The sequence below is a fragment of the Phascolarctos cinereus genome, unplaced genomic scaffold (genome assembly GCF_003287225.1).
Source record: "Phascolarctos cinereus isolate Bilbo 61053 unplaced genomic scaffold, phaCin_HiC Scaffold_1;HRSCAF=81, whole genome shotgun sequence".
Lineage (NCBI taxonomy): Eukaryota > Metazoa > Chordata > Mammalia > Diprotodontia > Phascolarctidae > Phascolarctos > Phascolarctos cinereus.
In genome coordinates this window covers 195221567-195244169 of record NW_027555514.1, presented here as the reverse complement: position 1 = coordinate 195244169, position 22603 = coordinate 195221567, and the positions used below count along the sequence as shown (strand labels likewise).

At 36.5% G+C, this 22603-nt stretch overlaps 1 protein-coding gene across 10 annotated transcripts in view; it reads right to left on the bottom strand.

Moving 5' to 3' along the window:
* Positions 1–22603, bottom strand: part of ERC1 (ELKS/RAB6-interacting/CAST family member 1) — a 342335-nt gene that overhangs the window by 180700 nt on the left and 139032 nt on the right. For all 10 annotated transcript variants that reach the window (XM_078156089.1, XM_078156085.1, XM_078156087.1 and 7 more), the window contains one exon: positions 6073–6208. In XM_078156089.1, coding sequence (XP_078012215.1) covers positions 6073–6208 — 136 coding nt within the window. The remainder of the gene's footprint in view (positions 1–6072; positions 6209–22603) is intronic.

Genomic DNA, 22603 nt, shown 5'->3' with positions numbered 1-22603 from the left:
CTATTCCCTGCTGCCTAAACTTAGCATATTTACATATATGTGTAAGAAATTATTCATTGAGACCCCTTCTCTATCCAAACAGTATTAATCAGTTTGATATGATTCCATAGGGGTAGTGATTATAAGTTCCGTATATTAGGCCCTGAGCTGTGAGCTGTAGATTTTAAGTTCATTTGTTTAATCGTAGGAAGCTAGTCAGAGGCCCTCTATCCTTGTTCTTCCTTGTAATAATGACCACACCCAGTCTGTGAGAGGTGACTCAATTACATGGAAAATCCTCCAACTTATTTTTATATCTCTGGACCATTCTCTCTTGTCCAACATGAGCAGGTGACTATGTTATAACCACTTAGCGGAGATGCCCTATACTTCACCCACCCTGAGAGCTCCCTGGTGACCTAACACTTCTAGTTGATGCATCATTTTTTGGCCCATGATTATCTAATAACTTTTCAGTTATTCACTTCTTAGCGGATGGAGCTGATAACTTCTATTGTGCTATTATTTCATTCTTGGGAGGACAACCTTGTCAGAACTTCAAGTCTATTTTAAAGCTATAATTGTAGAGTTGTTCTTTCCCTTCTCTTTCTCTTCTGGATAAGACTCTTCGACTCTTCATCATCCTGACAAGGCAACAGAGTCTTCCCTCCTCAACCTAAGATCCTTTGTTTCCTCACTGAAGCCTTATTCTTTTCCTTTAGGAGCCCTTCTACTCCCTAGCAACCTGGCATGTAGAAGGGCATTCTTCCAGTCTCTGTATTTTCTCCTAAAGGAGAGAGATCAGCCTACACTTGGATAACAGATAACAGTCCCTTGGTCATAGCAGAAATACAAACATCTTACATTTGATGCCAATCACTTGTATAATTTTCTTCATTCTCCATAATGGTAGAGATTTTCAGCCTTGGTTCCTGCAAAGTTTTAACTGTGTGCTTAGGTTTTATATCTCAACCCTAAGCACTCAATTAAAACTTTTATAGTCAATTATCATTTTAAAATAAATTTATAACCTCACTCACATTCTTTTTTTCTTACTCTCAATATCTCCATAGCCACAACCACAAACTTCCCCTCTTCCCTGTTAGGCCTGTATCTCTTGTTGGTTTTATACTACTCAGCAATCCATTCAATCTGATTAACACTAATTATTCACTTACCTTTTCTAATTTACCTTGTCTTGTCTTTCCAACTATCTTCTCCTTCTAACCTCCTCCTTAGATTCTATTCTCTAATTTTCCTTAATCCTTTCCTATTCTCTTTAATTATCCTTGATTCTGCTTCTCTTACCCAGAAACACAATCTGCATCAGTATCAGGGCCTGGATATTGTTCTTCAAATTTTCATCAATTTCTCCCAAATTTTGCAAACCCTTCCAAGTAATCTAAATGAGTCCATAGCTATAACTGCAAATTTCAGAATATTATGGCAGATGAGAACACAATATCACATATAACCAGTTGACAACTATGGGAAGTCATAAGAACCTAATAAACAGAGATTTTTCAATGGGAGTCTGGGACAAACAAAGGACTTTCTTAAAACACTATAATGTTGAGGCTAATTCAACTCAACCAGTGAATTACACATGAATTTTTGCCTTATACAAGTGAAATAATGTAGCAAAATTAACTGAGAAATACTAGTCATACAGTTACAAAAACCTGGGTTGCAGTTCTACTTATGACACATACTGGCTATCTTACCTGAACAAGTACTTTAATCAAAGCAAATCTGACCTGCTTCCACAAATAAAATTACTGCAAGTTCACTATATCAGTAGTCACCAAACTTTTTTGATCACACAACTCTATCAGTAAAAAAAAGTATGCACATACAACTCCAAATATAAACATATATATTTACTTATTTATACAATATATTCACATATTGCTGTACTAATAATTACATATAATTTCAAATTTGTGCAGAAAAAAAGATACTTAATTCTAGAGAAAATAGAGAGCCTGTCATTGTATCAAAATCACTTTGGCAGTTATGTGGAAGTAGTCTTGGAACATTAGGATTGAATTACTTGAGACAGAGAGAATAATTAGGAAGCTACTGTGATAGCCCAGGTAAGAGATAAAAAGGGCCTGAAATAAGGTGACAGCTACATGTGTGGAGAAGGGGATAGATTTGAAAGAGGTTGAAATGGCAAGGTTTGGCAACCAACTGTATATGTGAGATAAGGGAAAGAAAGGAACCAAGGATAATACCAAGTTTGAGAACTTGGGCGAGCAGAAAAATAGTGATGCTCTCAAAAGTAAGAGATACAGTCAGAAGAGGGGTGTGTGTGTGTGTGTGTGTGTGTGTGTGTGTGTGTGTGTGTGGGCAAAGATAATAAGTACTACCATGTACATGTAAATGAGAGTCTAAAGAACATCTAATTCAAAATGTCTTCTAGGCAGTTCATGACATAGGACTTGAATTCAAGAGAGAAATCTAGACTGAACATAGATAGATGAGACAGATTTGGGAGCCATCTAAATAGAGCTGATAATTAAACTAACGGTTGGTGATGAAGAGAACAACTGACTAAGTACAGAGAAGACAAGGCATTATGTCCACAGGGAGAGGATGTAATATTAAAGAAGATCCAACAATGGAGAATGAGAAAGAACAGCCAGACAGGCTCAGAGAACAATGTCATGACAACCCAGAGAGAATAGTAGAGGAGAAGGTGGTCAATGTCAAATGCTGCAGAGAAGGCAATAAGGATGAGGACTGAGAAAAGACAATCAGATTGGTAATTAAGAGATATTTGGTAACTCTGAAGGGATCAGTTTCAATTAATGGAGAACTGAGAATAAGGTTGAGAACCTGGCAGAATTAAAAGTATTATCCCACATGGAAACTAGGAGGTTTGGAAGAAGGATGGCTTTGGTAGGAAATAAATCCTGTGTTACTAAAAATGAGATAGGTATATATGTTAGGGGATCAAAGGAGCAAGGGGAATGGTCAATGATGAGACACCGTAGCAGAATGCAGAGGGCTCTATGATGATCAAGTAGACAAGGTGGAGGGAGACGGGGTGGGGTGGGGGGTAAGCTGGTGCAGCTGGTGCTGGTGCCAGGGTTCAATTAAATTAGATCTCTCTTGCCCTAAGGTGAATATACCTGGTGAAGCTGGGGAAGGAGCACAGAGAGGGATTTCAAGAGAATGGAATAGTGGTGCTAAAGACAAGACCATAATTGGTTATCATGTGGAGAGTAGATGTGATTCTTCTTCCTATCTTCTAAATGGATGATCAGCCATCCCCTAGATGGAAGTCACAGCCTCCTTGGCATCATTCTATTCTACAGCCCCAACTTTGGAGACAATTAACTTACACCTATAAAAGTCACAGGCTTGGTCCCCCTAACCCTACCAAAAAAATGGCAAGAATACAGTTCAGCTTTCCCAAAAATTGAGCATAGAAAATTGAACTTTGGAGAGCCCCCTTTCCCACTCTCCCTCTGTCAGAGACACACACAATTTAATGCATAAAAACCCAAAACACTTTTACAAACACACCTTATATGTAGTGCAATAGAGCTGATTATGGCTTTAAATTATAGGACTCTAGAGCACCATCCTTGGCCTAGCAGATTAAGGAAAGAGGGAGGGGAAGTGGAATTAAATTTTCCCTTTCCCTGTAAAGCTCTTTTTTTTTTAATTGCTAATAGGGCTGGGAGGAATTTAGTACAATTCAGCAAACATTTAGCACTCATTATATATGAAAAGACTCTGACAGGTGCTAATGATATTGAATCACCCTTCATCTGGCACAGTTCTTTGACCACAGCGGGAATGTGACAGATGCCCACCACCCCATTTTCAAGATAACATAATAGTTATCATTACCCTCCATCATCCACAAAAAGACAACCTGGCTCAGTCAATGGAGAAGAAGATTTGGTTCACATACCATCTCTGACATGATCTAGCTGTGTAACATAAATGACTATTAATAAATTATTTAAACTTTTGAACATTTAACCTTAGCTATGAAATGGGAATAATAATACCTATTAAATGTACTTCATTAGTTTTTCAGGAGTTTCAAGTATGTATGTAAAGTTTCAAGCCTATGTAAAGTCCTTAGTAAACTTTAAAGTACTTAATAAATGTCAGAGATGTGGAACCAGCCTGAGTCCCCCATCACTTGAAAGAGGGCCGAAAATCTGGATCGGCCAATCAGAAAAAGACATTTTGGCCCACACTGAATTAACATACCATAATCCTTTGCATGCTCTCTGAGTGAACCCAAAAATTAAGCTGACTAGGAGCATTCTCCAGTTTATGAGTGATAAAGACCAGGTGCCTTGAACCGGACACTATCTTGATTGATGATATTTCTCTTATCTTACTGTCTTAGGGCACGCTCTTATTAAGACTCTATTGAATTGACACTCTTATTTTATGACATCCTGGGGGTACTCTCTTGTTCTATGGAAATTATAATTTTGGCTGACAAAGGCATCCTGAGTTAGGAAGGGAAGGAGGGCAGGGGAGTACGCTATGGGTATATAATCTGTGCAGCCAAACCCCAAAGTGAGCTCATTTCCAAATGACTCCGATGTATTCATATGCATGTCCACTTGCTTTGAGAGAAGTAAGCATGAACACACAGCCTAATTTTGTCTGTCTTTCTTAGAATGAACTTTGCCAGATTGACAGTTATTACTTTTGTTAATATATGGTAACTTGACAGTGAACTTAAAGGAAGATTTTTTTCTTCCCAGAATAGGCAGCAAATTGAATCTTGAACCATGAAAGAAGAGAGTGAAACAGTCTGTTTAAGGGTGATAAAAGATATGGAATGCCAAGTTAAGAGAATGATTAGTACATTTGTTTGTGTGAAATTTGAATGTATGAGGTGAATAAAGCTCGAAAGGAGAGATACAGTGAAAGAGTGCAGGGCTTCACATGCCAAACGATCGAGTTCATATTTTGTCTTGAAGCAGCAGGAATCTCCTGAAGATTTTTAAGCAAGGGAGTGACAGCCCCAGAAACTGGGAGGTTATTATGGGAACCATGGAGAAGAAAGCTAGAAAAGGTAAAGACCAGAAGCAGGGAGATCAATCACCAGTTTGTTCAATGGACAAAGTGAGTATTAATAAGGGCCTAACCAATGACAGGGCCTGGATTAGTGGAGAGAAAGGAAAAGAAAGTGAGTCTAGAACAGGGATGAAGGACAAAGAAAAAGAGGAGAAGAGGGACTGAAGTGAGTCACTGAAAAGAAGTGTTTGCCATGGTAAGAACAAACAGATTTATGGAATGAAGCAGAAGGAAAGAGAACAGAACATTAGTGTCAGAGAGAAGAATTTCACAATCTAGGATCATAGAGGCAACTTGGTTATGGATGATTCCATGATCTTTCATATAAGCATATCTACAGCTGCTCAAGTGGAATCGACTGGGGCAATAAGAGATGAGGAAGTTAATAAAGTGGGAGAACAATATCTGAGTGAGGGTACAGCAAGGTATTAATGAAGAAATGAGAAAACAAAAAACAAACCTGAGCTACAAATGGAAAAAAAAATTACAGCATCAAAAATAAAGTATCCATATATGAGAGCATAGTTTGTAATAGGAAAGAAGACCATGAGCTAAGAACTGAAGTTCTTGAGAAAGAAGGGAGAACGACCCAGGGGCCAGCTGAGATAGCTAAGTAAGGTGGCAGCGGGAGGGCTAGTAAATGACAATATGGAACAAGAAGCATGCTCCCTTCCCCTCCTGGTCCATGTCATGGAAAGTACCCAGCACTAACGACGGGGCCCAAGGATGCAGTGATTTTCTGAGGGATCCAGGTTTTCCTGAGCCCGAGATAAAAACACTTTGAGAAGATCTAGAATGAAAGGGAGTGCATTAATGCTGGAGCAAAAGTGACAAAAATACCAAGGACATAGTAGAAGGAAAGAAGCAGAGGAGGACAGGGACTAAGTAAGGCGAGGCTTGAGTTCAACTGCACCAACAGTGGAGGAAGGCAGCAAAAAGAATCGGAGAGAGACACTCAAGCACAGAAAAAACAAGAGGCCAGTCTAGATCCCTGCCCTACCCCCCAAATCCATGTTTTCTTTCTGCTCTGACCTGGAGCTGCTGAGAGCTGTCATTGAGATTGTCCTCCCTCCTCCGAGCCTCCTCCAGCATCTGGGCGCTCTTCTTTTTCTCCACCTGCTCCTTGTGCTTCAGATTGGCGACCTTCTTATTTTGGTCTTTTACTTGCCTGTTAAGAAAAAAAAAACTTTTCAAAATTGTGTGTTCCCTTTATTCTACGAAGCTGATACTAATGAACAGTTTCAAGGAAGTTGTTCTTGGGATTTCTGTAGTTTCCAACACTTTCCCAATCCACTGAAACCAAATTTTCGTAAATGACACTTCATTTTTCTATTAAATAACATTTACTTAAACTCCATATGTAGTGCTTAACAGTGACTTCATACAACAAAAGAACACCATATGGTCAACAGTCAATAAACATTTATTAAGCACCTACCATGTGTCAAATGCTGGGGGGGGGGATGCCTACTCTCAAGGAGCTCATAATCTGAGGAGTAAACAATATGCACACAACCATATTCCAATATGCTATGCACAGGATACATTAGAAAAAAAATAAACAGAATGAAGGTACTAAATTAGGGGGGATCAGGAAAAGGTAATTTTACCTTCCTAGGTCAGAAAAGGATACTATCAGGATCTTTATTTAGAAGTATGACAAGTTTATTGACCCAGAGAGCTGTGAAGCCCAGAGAAGTGACTAAGATGGGAGATTAATTTTTCTCTAGTACCACCTAGTTTGATGATGTTTAGCTAAATATCTCTGACTAGTGATACAAAATTCTTTCAAAGGAACTCATAATAGATAAAAGACTACTATTTTGTGTCAGTGAGAGTTGCGATAGAGACATGGGTCATCTAAGATATGAAAAAAATAACCCAACCCTCAGCTACAAATGCAAAACACACACGCACAAACTGCATCAATTTTAATGGATAATTTATATTTTTAAGTATACTACTCACACTCATTTGAGAGATGCAAAAATACTATAAGCAAATTCATTAACAGTACTTTTTGTTTTTAAATAATGCACATACAAAAATTTATTATAAATTACTGATGCAGATTCTGTAAGATGACAGCGTCAAATACAAATGGAAATGTGAGCCACTACACAGTATATAAGAATTCCTGCAGGCCACACACTGACCTAGAAAACTACACGTTTATATGTTTCTTTTTTTTGTTTAATAATTTCAACAACACATTAAAATCAGATAGGAACTAGATATAACAAATATGTAAAACAGATATTATTACATATTTGACAATTAAAAAATATTTATATGTATTTATTTACAACATATATGCCTACAAATCAGACAGGAACTACAGATAAAAAACATATAATTTTATGTTTTAATATGGAATAGATTCAAAATCATTACAGAACATGTCATTAAAAAAAAATTCAAAATCAATTTAATATCATTTGCTAGAAACTTGGCATCTTTCGCCATAAACCATTTTATCGATATTGGGTGTAAGCTTTTATGATGTTTTCAGTACGTATGATGAATGTCCATTTGTAAATCTTGCCATATATGAAGTTCTAACACACTTCAGGAGTGAAAATAACTACTTATATAGATGTACATATGACCAAACATTGCTAAAATTCGTGCAGCAAACATGCATTTCAACAAAATGGCTTGTCAAATAAAAATAAAAATCTGGAAGACTTCATTATACTTTTCTTTTAGCTATGTTATACTGAATTTCAACCAGTTCTATCTGAATGTTACTTTTTGTTCTCTCAATATTAAAAGAAAACTGAGTGCTGAATATTTTAAAGTATTTTCATACACGTTGAATCTTTCATGTTGTTTTTCAAATTCAAATACTAACTCCTGAATATATGAGTCATGCTTATTGAAATCACAACAAAATGACTCGATAATTTATAGGAATAGGAATTTGTAGGAACTGGAGTCAAATCGTGATTTTATTTACCTTTACTAAAGACTTATCTTAAATGCTTTAATGCAATTGTACATAAGCATTACACCCTGATTTCCATCCTTAAGTTTTAAATTTAACTGATTTAAATGCCCCATAACACCCACAATGAAAACCAAATCTTAAAACCAGTTCTTATTAAGTTGTTCTGGTACTGTCCTTTCCTTCCTTCCTTTCTTTCTTTCTTTCTTTCTTTCTTTCTTTCTTTCTTTCTTTCTTTCTTTCTTTCTTTCTTTTTAAAGCAATTAGGGTTAAGTGATTTACCCAGGGTCACACAGTTAGTAAGTGTCAAGTGTTTGGTCTGAGGCCAGATTTGAACTCAGGTCCTCCTGACTTCAGGGCCGGTGCTCTATCTACTGTGCCACATAATGGCCCCCGTCCTTTCATTTCTAAAAACATTTCATGCAAAAGTTGCCAAAACTGCTTCAAAACCTAATGACAAGAAAGCCAGTCAATTTCTTTACAAAAAAGTGAACCTTCCTGCTCATTTTCAATTTCAAAAAGCGACACCACTGCAAATGGCAGCAGTTTGACTCCAACCTCTGGAGTAGAACAGGATCTCAGTTCTACCTTGTAGCCCAACTTGCAGCTTTAGCCTGCAGAGTAATAATTAAGCAAGAATTGTAGACCAACAGAGAGGAGCATTCAGTTCTGTTACTGTCAAGCAGCAGAGCTGGCTAATAGCAGCAGCAATCCTAAAACTGCTCAGACTAAAACTAAGTCAAGAACTTAAAGATCTTTGACTCCACAGTCTAATAATGGGGTAATAATGAAGCCCTGCCCTGCCACTTCGGGAGCACGGAACAAGCGTACACCCAAATTCTAAGAGGCAGGAGAAAAGAGCAAACAAAATGAGAATTCTGCCTTAAAAAGATATTAGGGTGACAAGAATTCTCAGAGAAAAACACATCCTGGATACAAATTCAACTAGAATTTCTATATAAGAGGAGTCAAGGATTAATTTTTTTTTTAAATTTTTATGAATGAGTGTTGGAGGAAAAAAATTGAGAAGGAAATGCAAACTATGGAGTAAAGAACTGGAAACAATGAACAGCTTGTTACAATAGGCTAAGAAAAAAAACCTTGCCCAAGCAACACACTCCCTGAAAATTACAACAGACCAAATAGAAGCCAACGATTCCATGAAGCAAAAAGAAATATTGGAAAAAGAAATTCAACAAAAGAAAATCTAAACTATAGCAAAAACCTAGAAAATACATGGGGGGGGCGCGGGGGGAAGGAGGATTAAGAATCACTGAACTACCTGAGTACCATGACTGAGAAAATGGCCCTAGATAACATATTTCAAGAAATATTGAAAGAAAACTGCAGAAATCTCTTAGAATCTGAGAGCAAAGTGGAAATAGAAAGAAGCCACTGGTTACCAACTGAAAGAAATTTCAAAATAAAAACTCCTAGAAACATCACAGCAAAAATCCAGAGCTTCTAGGTCAAAGAAAAAATACCAAAAGGATCTAGAAAGAAAAAATTCAAGTACTGAAGAGCCACAGGCAGGATCATACACAACATAGTAGCCACCAGTATAAATGAGCAGAGAGTGTTGAATACCATGTTCCAGAAAGCAAAGGCTTTTTAGGCTTACATTCAAGAATAACTTACTCAGCAAAACTGAATGTAATTCTATTGGAGGAGGGGTTAGGGGGAAGATATATCTTTAATGAAATAAACAACTTCTAATATTCCTGTGAAAAAACCAGAGCTATGTAAAAACACTAAAGTTCAAACACAACAGTCAACAGAAATGCAAAATGCATTACCAAAAAATAATAAATGACCAAACAATGATAAACTGCTTACATTCTAATATGAAGTGAAGTATTCCTTCTAAAGTCTATCACCACCATGAGTCACAGACAGAAACTAATTAGACAAGGCCTGAGAGTGGCTGTTATGTCTTTTTTTAACAGTATTTTATTTTTTCCAATTACATGTAAAGACAATTTTTAACATTTGTTTAAAAAATTTTGAGTTCCAAATTTTCTTGCTCCCTCCTTTTTCTCCTCCCCTCCTAAAGCAAGGCTATCTACCCTATCTACACTGCATAAAAAAATCAAGGATATCTACCCTAAATAGGTTATATATGTGCAATCCTGTAAAGCAGGCCTGCACAACATACACGGCCTGTGGATGGTATGTTACGCAGGCCTTTTTTATATCCTCTACATTTTTGTGGGCTGTCCAAAATCCTTTGGTGGGCTGCAAGCAAAGTGTGGGCCCTATGTTGTGCAGGGCTGCTGTAAAACATATTTCCATATCAGTCCTATTGTGAAAGAAAACACAGACCAAAAGGAAAAAAATAAACATGAGAAAGATAAAGAAAGTGAAAATAGTATGTTTTGCTCTGCATTCAGACTCCATCAGTTCTTCTGGATGTGGATGACATTATCCATCATGAGTCCTTTGGACTTGGTCTTAGATGTCTGTATGGCTGAGAAGAGCTAAGTTATTCATAGTTGATCATTGTAACAACATTGCCGTTACTGTGTACAACGGTCTCCTGGACTTCACTATGTAAGTTCATGTAGGTTTTTCTAAATTCCACCTACTCCTCATTTCTCATGTCACAATAGTATTCCAATACATTCATATGCTGCAACTTGTTCAGTCATTCCCCAACTTGATGAGCATCATCTCAATTTCCAAAAAGAGCTGCCATAAATATTTTTATATATGTAGATCCTTTTCCCTTTTTTATGATCTCTTTGGGATACAGACCAACTAGCTGTATTGTAGGATCAAAAGGTATGTAGAATTTGATTGCCCTTTGGGCATAGTTCCATATTGCTCTCCAGAATGGTTAGATCAGTTCACAACTCCACCAACAGTGCATTACGGTCCCGATTTCCCCACATCCTCTCCAACATTTATCATTTTCCTATTCAGTCATATTAGCCCATCTAATCAATATGAAGTGGTACTGCAGAGTTGTTTTGATTGCATTTCTCTAATCAATATTGATTTATAACATTTTTTCATGTGACTCTAGATAGCTTTGATATCTTCATCTGAAAATTGCCTATTCACCATTTGTCAAGTGAGGAACGACTTGTATTCTAATAAATTTGACTTGGTTCTCTATATATTTGACAAATGAAGCCTTTATGACCAGACACTCGCTATAAAAATTATTTTGCAGATTTGTTTTCCCTCTGATCTTGGCTGCACTGGTTTTGTTTGTGCAAACCCTTTTTAATTTAATATAATCTAAATGATCCATTTTACATTTCATAATACTCTCTGTCTCATATTTGGTCAAAAATTCTTCCCTTTTCTATAGATCTGACAAGTAAACTACTCCTTGCTCTCCTAACATGTTTACTATCACTTTTTATGTCTAATCATGTACTCATTTTGACCTTATGTTTTAAGTGTAAGATAATGCTTACATTAGTCAATACCTAGTTTCTGCTATACTGTTTTCCAATTTTCCCAGCAGTTTTTACCAAAGAGTGAGTTCTTATCCCAGAAGCTGGGGTCTTTGGGTCTGTTATGTCTTTATGATATTAAAAGAAGAATGGAAAAGGAGAAGAAGAATACACTGAGGGGAAGGAAGGAAGGAAGGAAAGGAGATTTAGGGAAAATTAGGTCACATAGTCAGGGACAAGTAGACACGTATAAAAAGAAAGAAGAGGGAGTGGGAGGAGCTATTTACATTTGAATCACTCATCTGAATTTATCAAAGACAGGAAGAATAGACAAGATCACAGAGCTGGGTACATAAATACATTCCATTCAACAGGTAAATATTAAGGAAAGGTGAGAAAGAAGGGAGAATTACAGGGAGGGCAGATCTAAAAGGAAGGAATAGTAGTCCTAAGCAAATAAATTCTGACTAAAAATGTATGAAAATATTTGTAGTTCTTTTAAGCTTATTGAAGAAAATAATTCCTTAAAAATTAGAACTGGCAAGTAGAAGCTAATGACTCCATGAGACATCAAGAAAAAATAAAATAAAATCAAAAGCATGAAAAAAATAGAAGAAAATGGGAAATATATCACTGGAAAAATAACTAACCTGGAAAATAGACTGAAGAGATCATTTAAGAATTCTTGTATTACTTGAAAGCCATGATCAGAAAAAGAGTCCAGACTTCATCTTTCACGAAATTATCAAGGATATCTACCCTAATATTTTAGAACAAAAGGGTAAAATAGAAATAGAAATTGAAAGAATCTACAGATCAACTCCTGAAAGAGATCCCAAAATGAAAACTCCCAGGAATATTATAGCCAAATTCCAGAGTTCCCAGGACAAGGAGAAAATATTACAAGCAGCCAGAAAGAAACAACTTAAGTATTGTAGAAATACAATTAGGATAAAACAAGATTTAGCAGCTTCTACAATAAGGGATTGGAGGGCTTGGAATATGGTATTTTGGAAGGCAAAGGAGCTAGGATTACAACCCAGAATCATCTACCCAGCAAAACCAGGGTCTGAGGGATGGAAGGGATGGGGGGTGAGAGGGTGGGTATTTAATAAAATAGAGGACTTCAAAGAGTTCCTGATGGAAAGACCAAAGCTAAATAGAAAACTGGACTTTCAATTAAGAGAAGCATAAAAAGGAAAAGGAATCATAAGGGAATCAATAAAGTTAAGCTGTTTATATTACCAGATGGGAAGAAGAAACTTTTAACTCCTAAGAACTTTCTCATTATTTGGGCAGTCAGGTGTATACAAAGAAGGAAGTGTGGTGTGAGTTAAATATGATGGGATGATATCTTAAAAAGAAAAATTAAGAGGTGAGAAAGAGGAATGCACTGGGAGAAGGGGAAAGGGAGGAGTAAAATGGGGCAAATTATTTCACATAAAAAAGGTGCAAAAGAGCTTTTACAGTGGAGGGGAAATAGGGGAGGTGGGAGAGACAGCACTTGAACCTTAATCTCATTGGAATTGCCTCAAAGAAGGAATAACATACACACTCAGTTGGGTGTGGAAATCTATCTTATCCTACAGGAGAGTAAGAGAGGAAGAGGAAAACATAAAAAGGGAAGGGCTAATACAAGGGAAATCAGATGAGGGAAGGTAGTAGTCAGAAGCAAAACACTTTTTAGAACAGACAAGATGAAAGGGGGGGAGAGGGAGAGAAAGAGAGAAAGGGAGGAGAGAGAGAGAGAAGAATAAACATGGGGACAATAGTGTGTAGGGAAATATACAGTAATAATTGTGGAAAAAAATTTATAGAAAGTTTTTCTGTTGAAGGCCTCATTTCTCAAATATGTAGAGAACTGAATGAAATTTATAAAAATAAATGCCCTAAATCACTACTGATTAGAGAAAGGATAATTTAAAACTTCACACTTATCAGACTGACTAATATTACAAAAAAAAAAAAAAAGAAATGACAAATGTTAGAGGGGATGTGGGAAAATTGAGACACTAATGTAACTGTTACTGGAGTTGTGAACTGATTCAGCATTTTGGAGAGCAATTTAGAATTATGCCTGAAGGGCATACCCTTTGATTCAGCAATACAACTACTAGGTCTAAAGCCAAAAGAGATCAAAAACATAAAGGTAAAGGATCTAGATGTACAAAAATATTTATAGCAGCTCTTTTTATGGAAGTAAGAAAAATTGGAAATTGAGGAGATTGTGATGGAATACTACTGTTGTATAAGTAATGACAAGCAGGATACACTAAGAAAAAGCTAGAAAGATTTAAATGAACTAATGCACAGTGAAGTGAGCAGAACCAGGAAGACATTGTACACAGTAATAGCAATATTGAGTCTAAATGTAGATCAAAACATACTTTTTTTTAAACTTTCTTTGTTCCTCTTGTTGTTGTTATTGTTTTTCGAGGGATAGAGTGTTTTCTTTCACAATACGACTAATATGGAAATATGTTTTGTATGACTGCACATGTTTAACCTGTATCAAGTTGCTTGCCATCTTAGAAAGACAGGAGAAAAGGTAAGGAAGGACAGAACTTGAAACTTGAAATTTTAAAAAGTGAATGTTAAAAATTGTTTTTATATGTAATTGGAAAAAAATGAAACTTTTTTTTTTAAAAAAGAAGTACAAAAGGCTTCTTGCAGAAGTTGGAATTTTACCTAGGACCCAAAGGAAAGTCAAGGAAGCCAGAAAGTGAGGAAAGGAGGGAGAAAGAGAGAGAGAGAATTCCTGACATGGGGGGCAACTTTATAGAAGAAGCAAACTAAAACAAGATACCTAGTTTATTTGCATAAATAAATAATCTGGGGACTTTCTTTTAGTTATATATATTGTGTATAAATAATTCATATAAGTTATATAGACATGTATTTATGTATGAACTATATATGTATTTTAAGGGCTACATACATATACTTAAGCCTTTTATATAAACACGTAATATTTATATGTACATACATATAAATATGTGTGTATGTGTGTGTTGTTGTTATTGTTCAATCATGTCCAACTCTTCAAAACCCATGGACTGTATCACGCCAGGCCCTTCTGTCCTCCCTTATCTCTTGAAGTTTGTCCAAGTTCATGTTCATTGTTTCCATGATACTATCTATCCATCTCATCCTCTGCTGTTCTTTCCCAACATCAGGGTCTTTTCCAATGAGTCCTGTCTTTTCGTTATGTGGCCAAAATACTGAAGCTTCAGCTTCAGTATTTTATCTTCCAGTGAACAGTCTGAATTAATTTCTTTACTGACAGACCTGATCTCTTTGCTGTCTAAGAGACTCCCAAAAGTCTTCTCCAGCACCACAATTCGAAAGCACTGGTTCTGTCGCACTCAGCTTTCCTTATAGTCCAACTCTCACATCCACACACTACTACTGGAAAAAACCATAGCTTTGGCTATATGGACCTTTGTTAGCAGGGTGATGTCTCTGCTTTTTAGTATGCTGTTCAGATTTGCCATAGTTTTCCTTACAAGAAGCAAGTGTCTTTTAGTTTCACGGTTGCAATCACTGTCTGTGATCTTTGAGCCCAAGAATACTGCTTCCTGTTCTTCTCCCTCTATTTGCCAGGAAGTGAAGAACCAGTTGCCATGATTTTAGTTTTTGGGTGGGTTTTTTTATGTCAAACTTCAAACCAGCTTTTACTCTCCTCTTTCATCCTCATCAATAGGTTTAATTCCTCTTCACTTTCTACCACCAGAGTGGTATCATCTGCATATCTGACAATGTTGATATTTCTCCAAGCAACCTTCATTCTGGCTTTTGATTCACCCAGCCTGGCATTTTGCATGATGTACTCTGCATATGAGTTAAATAAATAGGGTGACAATATAAAGTCCTGTCATACTCCTTTTCCAATCTTAAGCCAATGCATTGTTCCATGTTTGGTTCTAACTGCTGATTCTTGACCCACACCAGGTTCCGCAGGAGACAAATAATATGATCTGGTATTCCCATCTCATTAAAGATTTTCCATGGTTTTTATTCATTTTTTTTTCTAAAGCCATGAAACTGAACTACAAGCTCAATATGTCAGCAAGTCTCTCTCTCCCACAATCTCAATCTCTCCCCCTCCCCACCATGATGCCTACATCAACAGACCATACCTGAAAGAATTAATCCTTTCACCTGAGGTAATCTTTCCATGGGAAGACTGGTGTTCCACAACTGTCCAAATATATCAAGCTAGTTGCTCCAGTCATGTTTTATTTTTACTCTCCTGACATCTTTTGCCAGCCCCTAGCTGCTACACCAACCTCTCTCCCACTAACTTTCATATTCTTCAACCACTGTCAGATCATTATAGTCATTGTTCCTAGAAAGGATGAACTTTGAATACCTCATGACAGCACTCAAATAAGCCTCCTAATATTCCAAACCAAAATACCACTCTCCCTAGGCATTACTTTCTAACCTTTGTTCTCCTCCCATTATAATGTAAGCTTCTCGAGGGCAATGATTACCTTCTTTTTGTTTTTGTATCACTAGCTAAGCCCAGTGCACAGCATATAGTAAGAGCTTTGACAATGTTTTTTTCATTCATTCATAAATTATATCAACGTACACAAATGTATATTCATTTATTCATACATGTTTCATGACAATGAAAACAAACCTAAGCAAAGTAAACATTTAGAGTCAGATTTACAAATGTAAAGAAGATATTTGGGCTTTTTTATATATTGAACTTAGTGATACATTTACTCTGCACTATTAGTTTGAACAAGAAATAAAAGATTGAAATTTTGTACTGTCTTATGAGCATTCTTTTCTGACACCTGACTGTGATAAAGGTCCAAATTACATAACTCAAGAGTTTTTCTACTTAACTACCACAAGACAGACATGTTTTGGTTTTTTCCTTGACTTTTTCCTAAGGATTAGGATGCATTTTTAGTAAAGAAGAACTGCAGAATATTTTATTTGTATTAAAAGACTTCTTAAAATAGAAGGCATCAACTTTTAACTAGTAGAATTAAGTTAACTCTTTAGCTCTGATCATTTTGTTGAAGAAATAATTTTTTTCCCCTTCAAGTTAACCTATCAATATTCTTTGACATTCCATATGCTTAGAAATGTAATCTCTGGGGAAAGGGTGAGGAAATTGAAATCATTTTCTTACCATAATTAAAAATTGCTTTTCAAAATGATTGGACCAAACTGTGTCTCCACCAACAATGTATTAGTATTCTCGTCTTTCTGTCTCTGCAATATTGACTATTTCCATCTTTAGGCACCCAGTTTGTTAGGAGTGAGATAAAATTTTGGACTTGTTTTGATTTACTTACAATTTCTGTAGATAAATTACCTTCAGATATTACAGATAATTAAATCTGAAATGAAAAGGATGTAATATGCCAATAGGTTATTTCATAATAGATGGAGTAGTGTCCTAATTCCATATTTGTTCATTTAAAGTTAACTATTTCCTTGTTTCAAACTTGTAATAATCACGTCATTTGTACCTTCTGCAAATCTGCCAACATAGTATCAAAAACTATATCATAGATAAAAGTCATTTTTGAATGATCAGCTTTGGGTGTACTACACTAATCCTTTTTCTTAATATTCTGTAATTTTTTTCCCAGTCTAACTATGTTACTCCTCTGGCGTTACAAATTTAAAGTATTAAACTAGAGAAATAGTAAGCAGTAGTAAGAGTGAAAGGCTAGTTAAGAGACCTGTTGCAAAAGGTGCCAGGTAAAAGTGATTATTCATAAGAAGGTTAACAAAGATTATGGGAAGGTGGGTGGCACAGCAGATAAGAGCCCTGGTCCTGGAGTCAAAAAGACTTATCTTTAGGAGATCAAATCCGGCCAAAGACACTTACTAGTTGTGTGACCCTGGGCAAGTCACTTAACCCTGTTTACCTCAGCTCTTCATCTATAAAATAAGCTGGAGAAAGAAATGGCAAACCATTCCAGTATCTTTGCTAAGAAAACCCCAAATGTGTCATGAAAAGTTGGACATGACTGAAAAACGACTGAACAAAAAATTACAAAGATTAATAAGGACAGATATCCTACAAAGCAATGGGGTCAAACAGAATCAGAGACCACTAAACTACACATAAGGATTACTACAAGCACATTGGCTGTTGTCCTTCGTTCTCAAAGAGGACCAAAATGACATCACTATGTTGGGGTCAAGGTACAGTGTGTCCAACTATGGCTGATTGGACCACAATGAACTCAAAAGACTCTATTTCAGGTCAGGCACAAATTGTCCACATGAACATTTGCAGTAGAGATGTCTCTCAATTTATGCATCTCACTCTTTTGAGGTACTGTAATTCTGCTTCACTCACAGAGCACAGTGCCTTTTGTGATGGCGGGCACATCATGCTGGATGGTCCTTTTCCAGTGTCTCCCATGTCACATAATCAATTCTGAAGTTCTTCAGAGAGACCTTGAAAGTTTCCTTGTATTGATTCTTCTGACCACCATATGAGTACCTTCCTTGTGGGAGTTCTGTGTAAAATAGTCTTTTAGGCAAACTTACATTTGGCATTCGAACAACATGACCAGCCCAGGGGAGTTTAGCTCAAGAAAGGACATCAGTGAACAGTACCTCATCTTGCCAGGGGATCTTCAGAATATTCCTAAGACAATTTAAATGGAAGTCCAACACCTCTTTTTTCCCACACGTTTCTTCAGGGCCTTCCAAACACTGAACTAGCTCTGGCAATGTGTGCAGCAACCTTGTCATCTATGTGTTTTCTTGGTGTTAATTGTTAAGCCAAAATTAGCACAAGTAGCAAAGAAATCAATTCATACTTTGTTGCATGTGAGCTGTGAACACCTTCCTTGTGAGAATTTTCTGTAAAATGGGCTTTTAGGCAAATGTACATTTGGCACTCAAACAACAGGGCCAGTCCATCAGAGTCACACTCTCTGCAGCAGAGTTTGAATACTTGGCAGTTCAGCTTGAGAAAGCACCTTGGTGTCTTGTATTTTATCTTGCTGGGTGATCTTCAGAATCTCCCTCAGATAATACAAATAGAAGCAATTCAGTTTCTTGCCATGGTGCTGGTATACTGTCCAGGTTTCACAGGCATACAACAATGAGGTCAGCACAACAGCTCTGTAGATCTTCAGTCTGGTAGTCAGTCTAATACCTCTTCTCTCCCTCACTTTCTTTTGGAGAATCCCAAACACTGAGCTAGCTCAACTTTATCATCCACGTGGACATCCCTGGAACGTATACTGCCAAGATAAGTGAACATATCCATTGCCTTCAATAGTTCTCCATTTGCTGTAACTGATGGTTCCACATATGAGTGGTGTGGTGCTGGCTGGTGGAGAACCTGTGTTTTCTTAGTGTTAACTGTTAGGCCAAAATGAGAAGAAGCAATAGAGAATTATCTGTACTTTGTTGCATCTCGGCCTCAGAAACTGCATTGAGCGCACAATCATCTGCAAACAAAATATCATATACCAACTCTCCCTCTACTTCAGTAATTTACTGTCAGTATAGGGGCTGATCTGGATGTCATTCTTGTCCTTGTTGAAAGTGCTTGACAACACTGGTAAAAAATCATGCTAAGAAGCATGGGAGCAAGCACACAGCCTGTGTTTCACTCCACTGGTGACTGGCAAAGCACAAGAGCATCGTCCATTATCCAGAACCCATGAAAGCATGCCATCATGAAACCATTTCTCAGCCCTTTCTGAAGCCACACTGGCTCTCAAGTCAATGACCATCTTCCAGGTGGAGAATCAGCTGATTAAGAGGACTCTGGCAAGAATCCTGCCAGCAATGACTAAGGAAGAGACCTCCCTGAAGGGGGAATCCCCATAAGGATTTCCACATGCACATATTCCTTCAAAAAATCACATTTTAACATTATCTATCTATACATATTACCTATGTGTTTTTATTTAGTTAAATATTTTCCAATTACATTTTAATCTGGTTTAGGCCACACTCAGGAGTGTTGTGGTCTGCATGTGAACTGTGGGCAATGTATTTGACAGTTTTTAGTGGAACTATTACTCAAAAGAGATTTGGAACTGTATGGACATCAATATCATTTTTTCAGTGATCATTCTGGGCTATTTCCCCTCCCCTTCCTTCTTCTATTTCTTGTCCCTTACCACACATAGGTTGTAGTAGAAATATCAAGAGGACATAAACTAACAATACTAAGAGTGCAATGTTAGCTACCACACTGAAATAGAAACTTCTAAGATACAGCAAAATCCATAAAGCAAAAGAAATTACAAATAGCAGAAGAAATATATGTTTTTGGGTGACAGCAATTATCAAACAAATCAAGAGAATCTCCATACAAGTACCATACTTTCTCTTGTTAATAGATAAGAGCCTAATGACTACTTAAGGAAAAGGGGGAAAAAAAGTTTTAATTTCATTATGTACTGTTCCTCTGATGGACCATATTCTTCCTTACCAATTCCATGTCAATTTAAAGAAGGGAGGGGAAAAAAAAACCGAAATAATCTCCCATGGATTGGTCAGATAATAACTCTCAAAACACACAGAAAGACAGACACACAGACACACTCTCTGAAGAAGAGAAATCTCCTGTTGAGTTATTTAAAAATTCTATACTTATAAAGCTCATAGATTTGAGAATATTACATCCTCTGGACTGAATTCTTGGATATCTTTCCTCAAATAAACTGTATTATTCCAGTTTCATTTCAGAACTCAAGATAAAATTAGTACATGGTATTTTAAACATAATTATTTTTAAAAGGACATACTGACCTGGAGGTGAGACTGAAGGGAACAGCATATCCAGGAAGATGCGAAAGAGAAAGTTACAAAGAATTAATAAGATTACTGTTCAGAGATTATACTACTGAAGAACAGAAGACAAAACATGAAACACAGCATTAAAGAAAAAGAAAGAAGTTCACCATGGGTTATACCAATCAATTAATAAGCATTTATAAAGCAATTACTATGTGCCAGATTTTCAAAAGTACTTTCTGATCAGATTATACTATTCTACATCAATATGAATTTCTCCAGCAAGAGTTCTATCTGAAATCAATTGCATATGGAAACTGACCACTTCTCCTTCAGAATTAGTAATTAAATATGTGAAAATGTGGCTGTATTTAATTTAAAGACAAAGCCACTTGACAATTCCTTACAAAAGATTATTCCCCTGGTGCCTAAGACTAAGTTTTTACAAGCCTCTCATCTGAAAATGTTCCAAATTATCTGACATAAGACAGAAAAATGTTAATATAATATTGTGTTTCCATTAAGCTGTAAAAGACAGTAGGAAAAAAATCTAGTTTCTCTCTAAAAATTTCAAATGAAAATTCATTTTATCCAAATGTAAGAAGAATTTTTTTTTCATTTCTTCCTATACTGCTGACCTCACATTTGTCAAAATATACCTCATAAAGTAAAATCTAAAAACAAAAATGGCCTTTTGGCTGAATCCACACTGCACGGAACAAATCTCCTTAATAAAAGGAATTATTCTATAAAACTTTAACTCAGTCAAAAGGCCACATCCAAGGACCTAGAAGGCAACATGTAGCCTTGAGGCTGCAGGTTCCCCATCCTTGGTCTATCTTTTTATATATTCATACTTCTTCCTCTATGGTGCTCAAGACCCAAATTACAGTGTAGCCTGTTTCTAAGTTCCTGAAGAGCACAAAGCCCTTAAGGCTTATCATTACCTATTAACACAAAAAAGAAAAAAAATAATAAGTAGAGCTTCTTAAAGAAGAAAGGGAAGACTGGAGCTTATTTACCAATGTCAAGCACTACTTGGGCTTTGTTTCTGCCCATTTCATCCAAAGCTACAGAAACTTTTAAAGTGTATGTATCTCACCACCTCCTGACTTGGAAACAATGACTTCAAAGAACAGGAATGCTAAGAAAAGATACGACAGTATTTCATAGACAAGTATTACTGCATCAAAAAACAACGTGGTCTGGTTTTTACAGGAAGATACAAGAATTATGGACAAACCACAACTCCTCAAGTGACTATGATGCAAATCATAATCTTTATTTCCTTCAATCAGTGCAGTTAGAGGCAGAATACAAAGTGCCATTCCCAAACATAAGACTACTTATTAATTCACTGAATAGTCGGAAGGGAAAGTAGAAAAGGACGAAAGTACTAATAATTTCATCCATCACCTCAAATGGATCTTCAAAAAAGTAAATACTACCTCATATCAGTATTTAATAAACTACATCACTGAAGATTTTTTGAAAAGGTAAATGTGTTTTATGGTATAAATCTGATATGAATGGCACATGCTGAGGAATTCACTTCTTTTGTGCCTGACAAAAATTAAAGTTTTTCATTCTTGGCATACGGTTTCCTTTATTCATAGCTAATCAGTCAATAAACATTTAAGTGCTTACTATGTGCCAGGTGCTTTCAACACTAAAAATACAAATAAGAAGCAAAAGATGCCTCTGCCCTCAAAGAGCTCACAATCTAGTAAGGGAGGCAAGTAAATAAACATGTATCAAACTGGCTTACTTCCCATATAGGACATCCCTCTGACCATGCCTTAGCACAGGCAGGCTCCCACCCCTGCAGAGTACTCCTTCACCTCCATTATATCATTCAATCCCTAACTTTCTTCAAGGCTAAGTTCAAGTGCCAGCTGCTACTCATCTTGTTCCCCAAACCTAGAACTCCTTGTGGTTTTCACTTTGTATATATTTCCTATTAACTTCTCTATATACATTTTATTTCCTTGCAATAAAACGCAAACTTTGCAAGGGGAGGGGCTGTGTCATTATTATCTGGCACAATTCTAGGGTCATGCTAGGTGCTTAATAAATTCTTGTTGAATATGAAAAAAATGAGTGAATACTTTCCTTGTAACCCTACAATAATCTTGTGAGGGAGGTAATAAAGGTAGAGGGTCAGTGGCTCTGTCATAGAAGCAAAATTTGAACCCAGGTATTCCTGACTTGAAGGACCAGGTATTCCAGACATTTTATCTGGGAAAGTCACTTAATTTCTCTGGATTTCAGTTTTCTCATCTGCAAAATGGGAACTTGTACTGAGGTAAGTTGCAGCTGTAAATCTATGATACTATAACACTGTGCTATTTTTTATTTAAAGAAATAACCTTGCTTTCTTTTAATTATAGTGAAACCATTAAAAACAGGCATGGACATTTACACTTATATGTAAAATTGAAACTAGATAGAAGCAGAGGTAGGT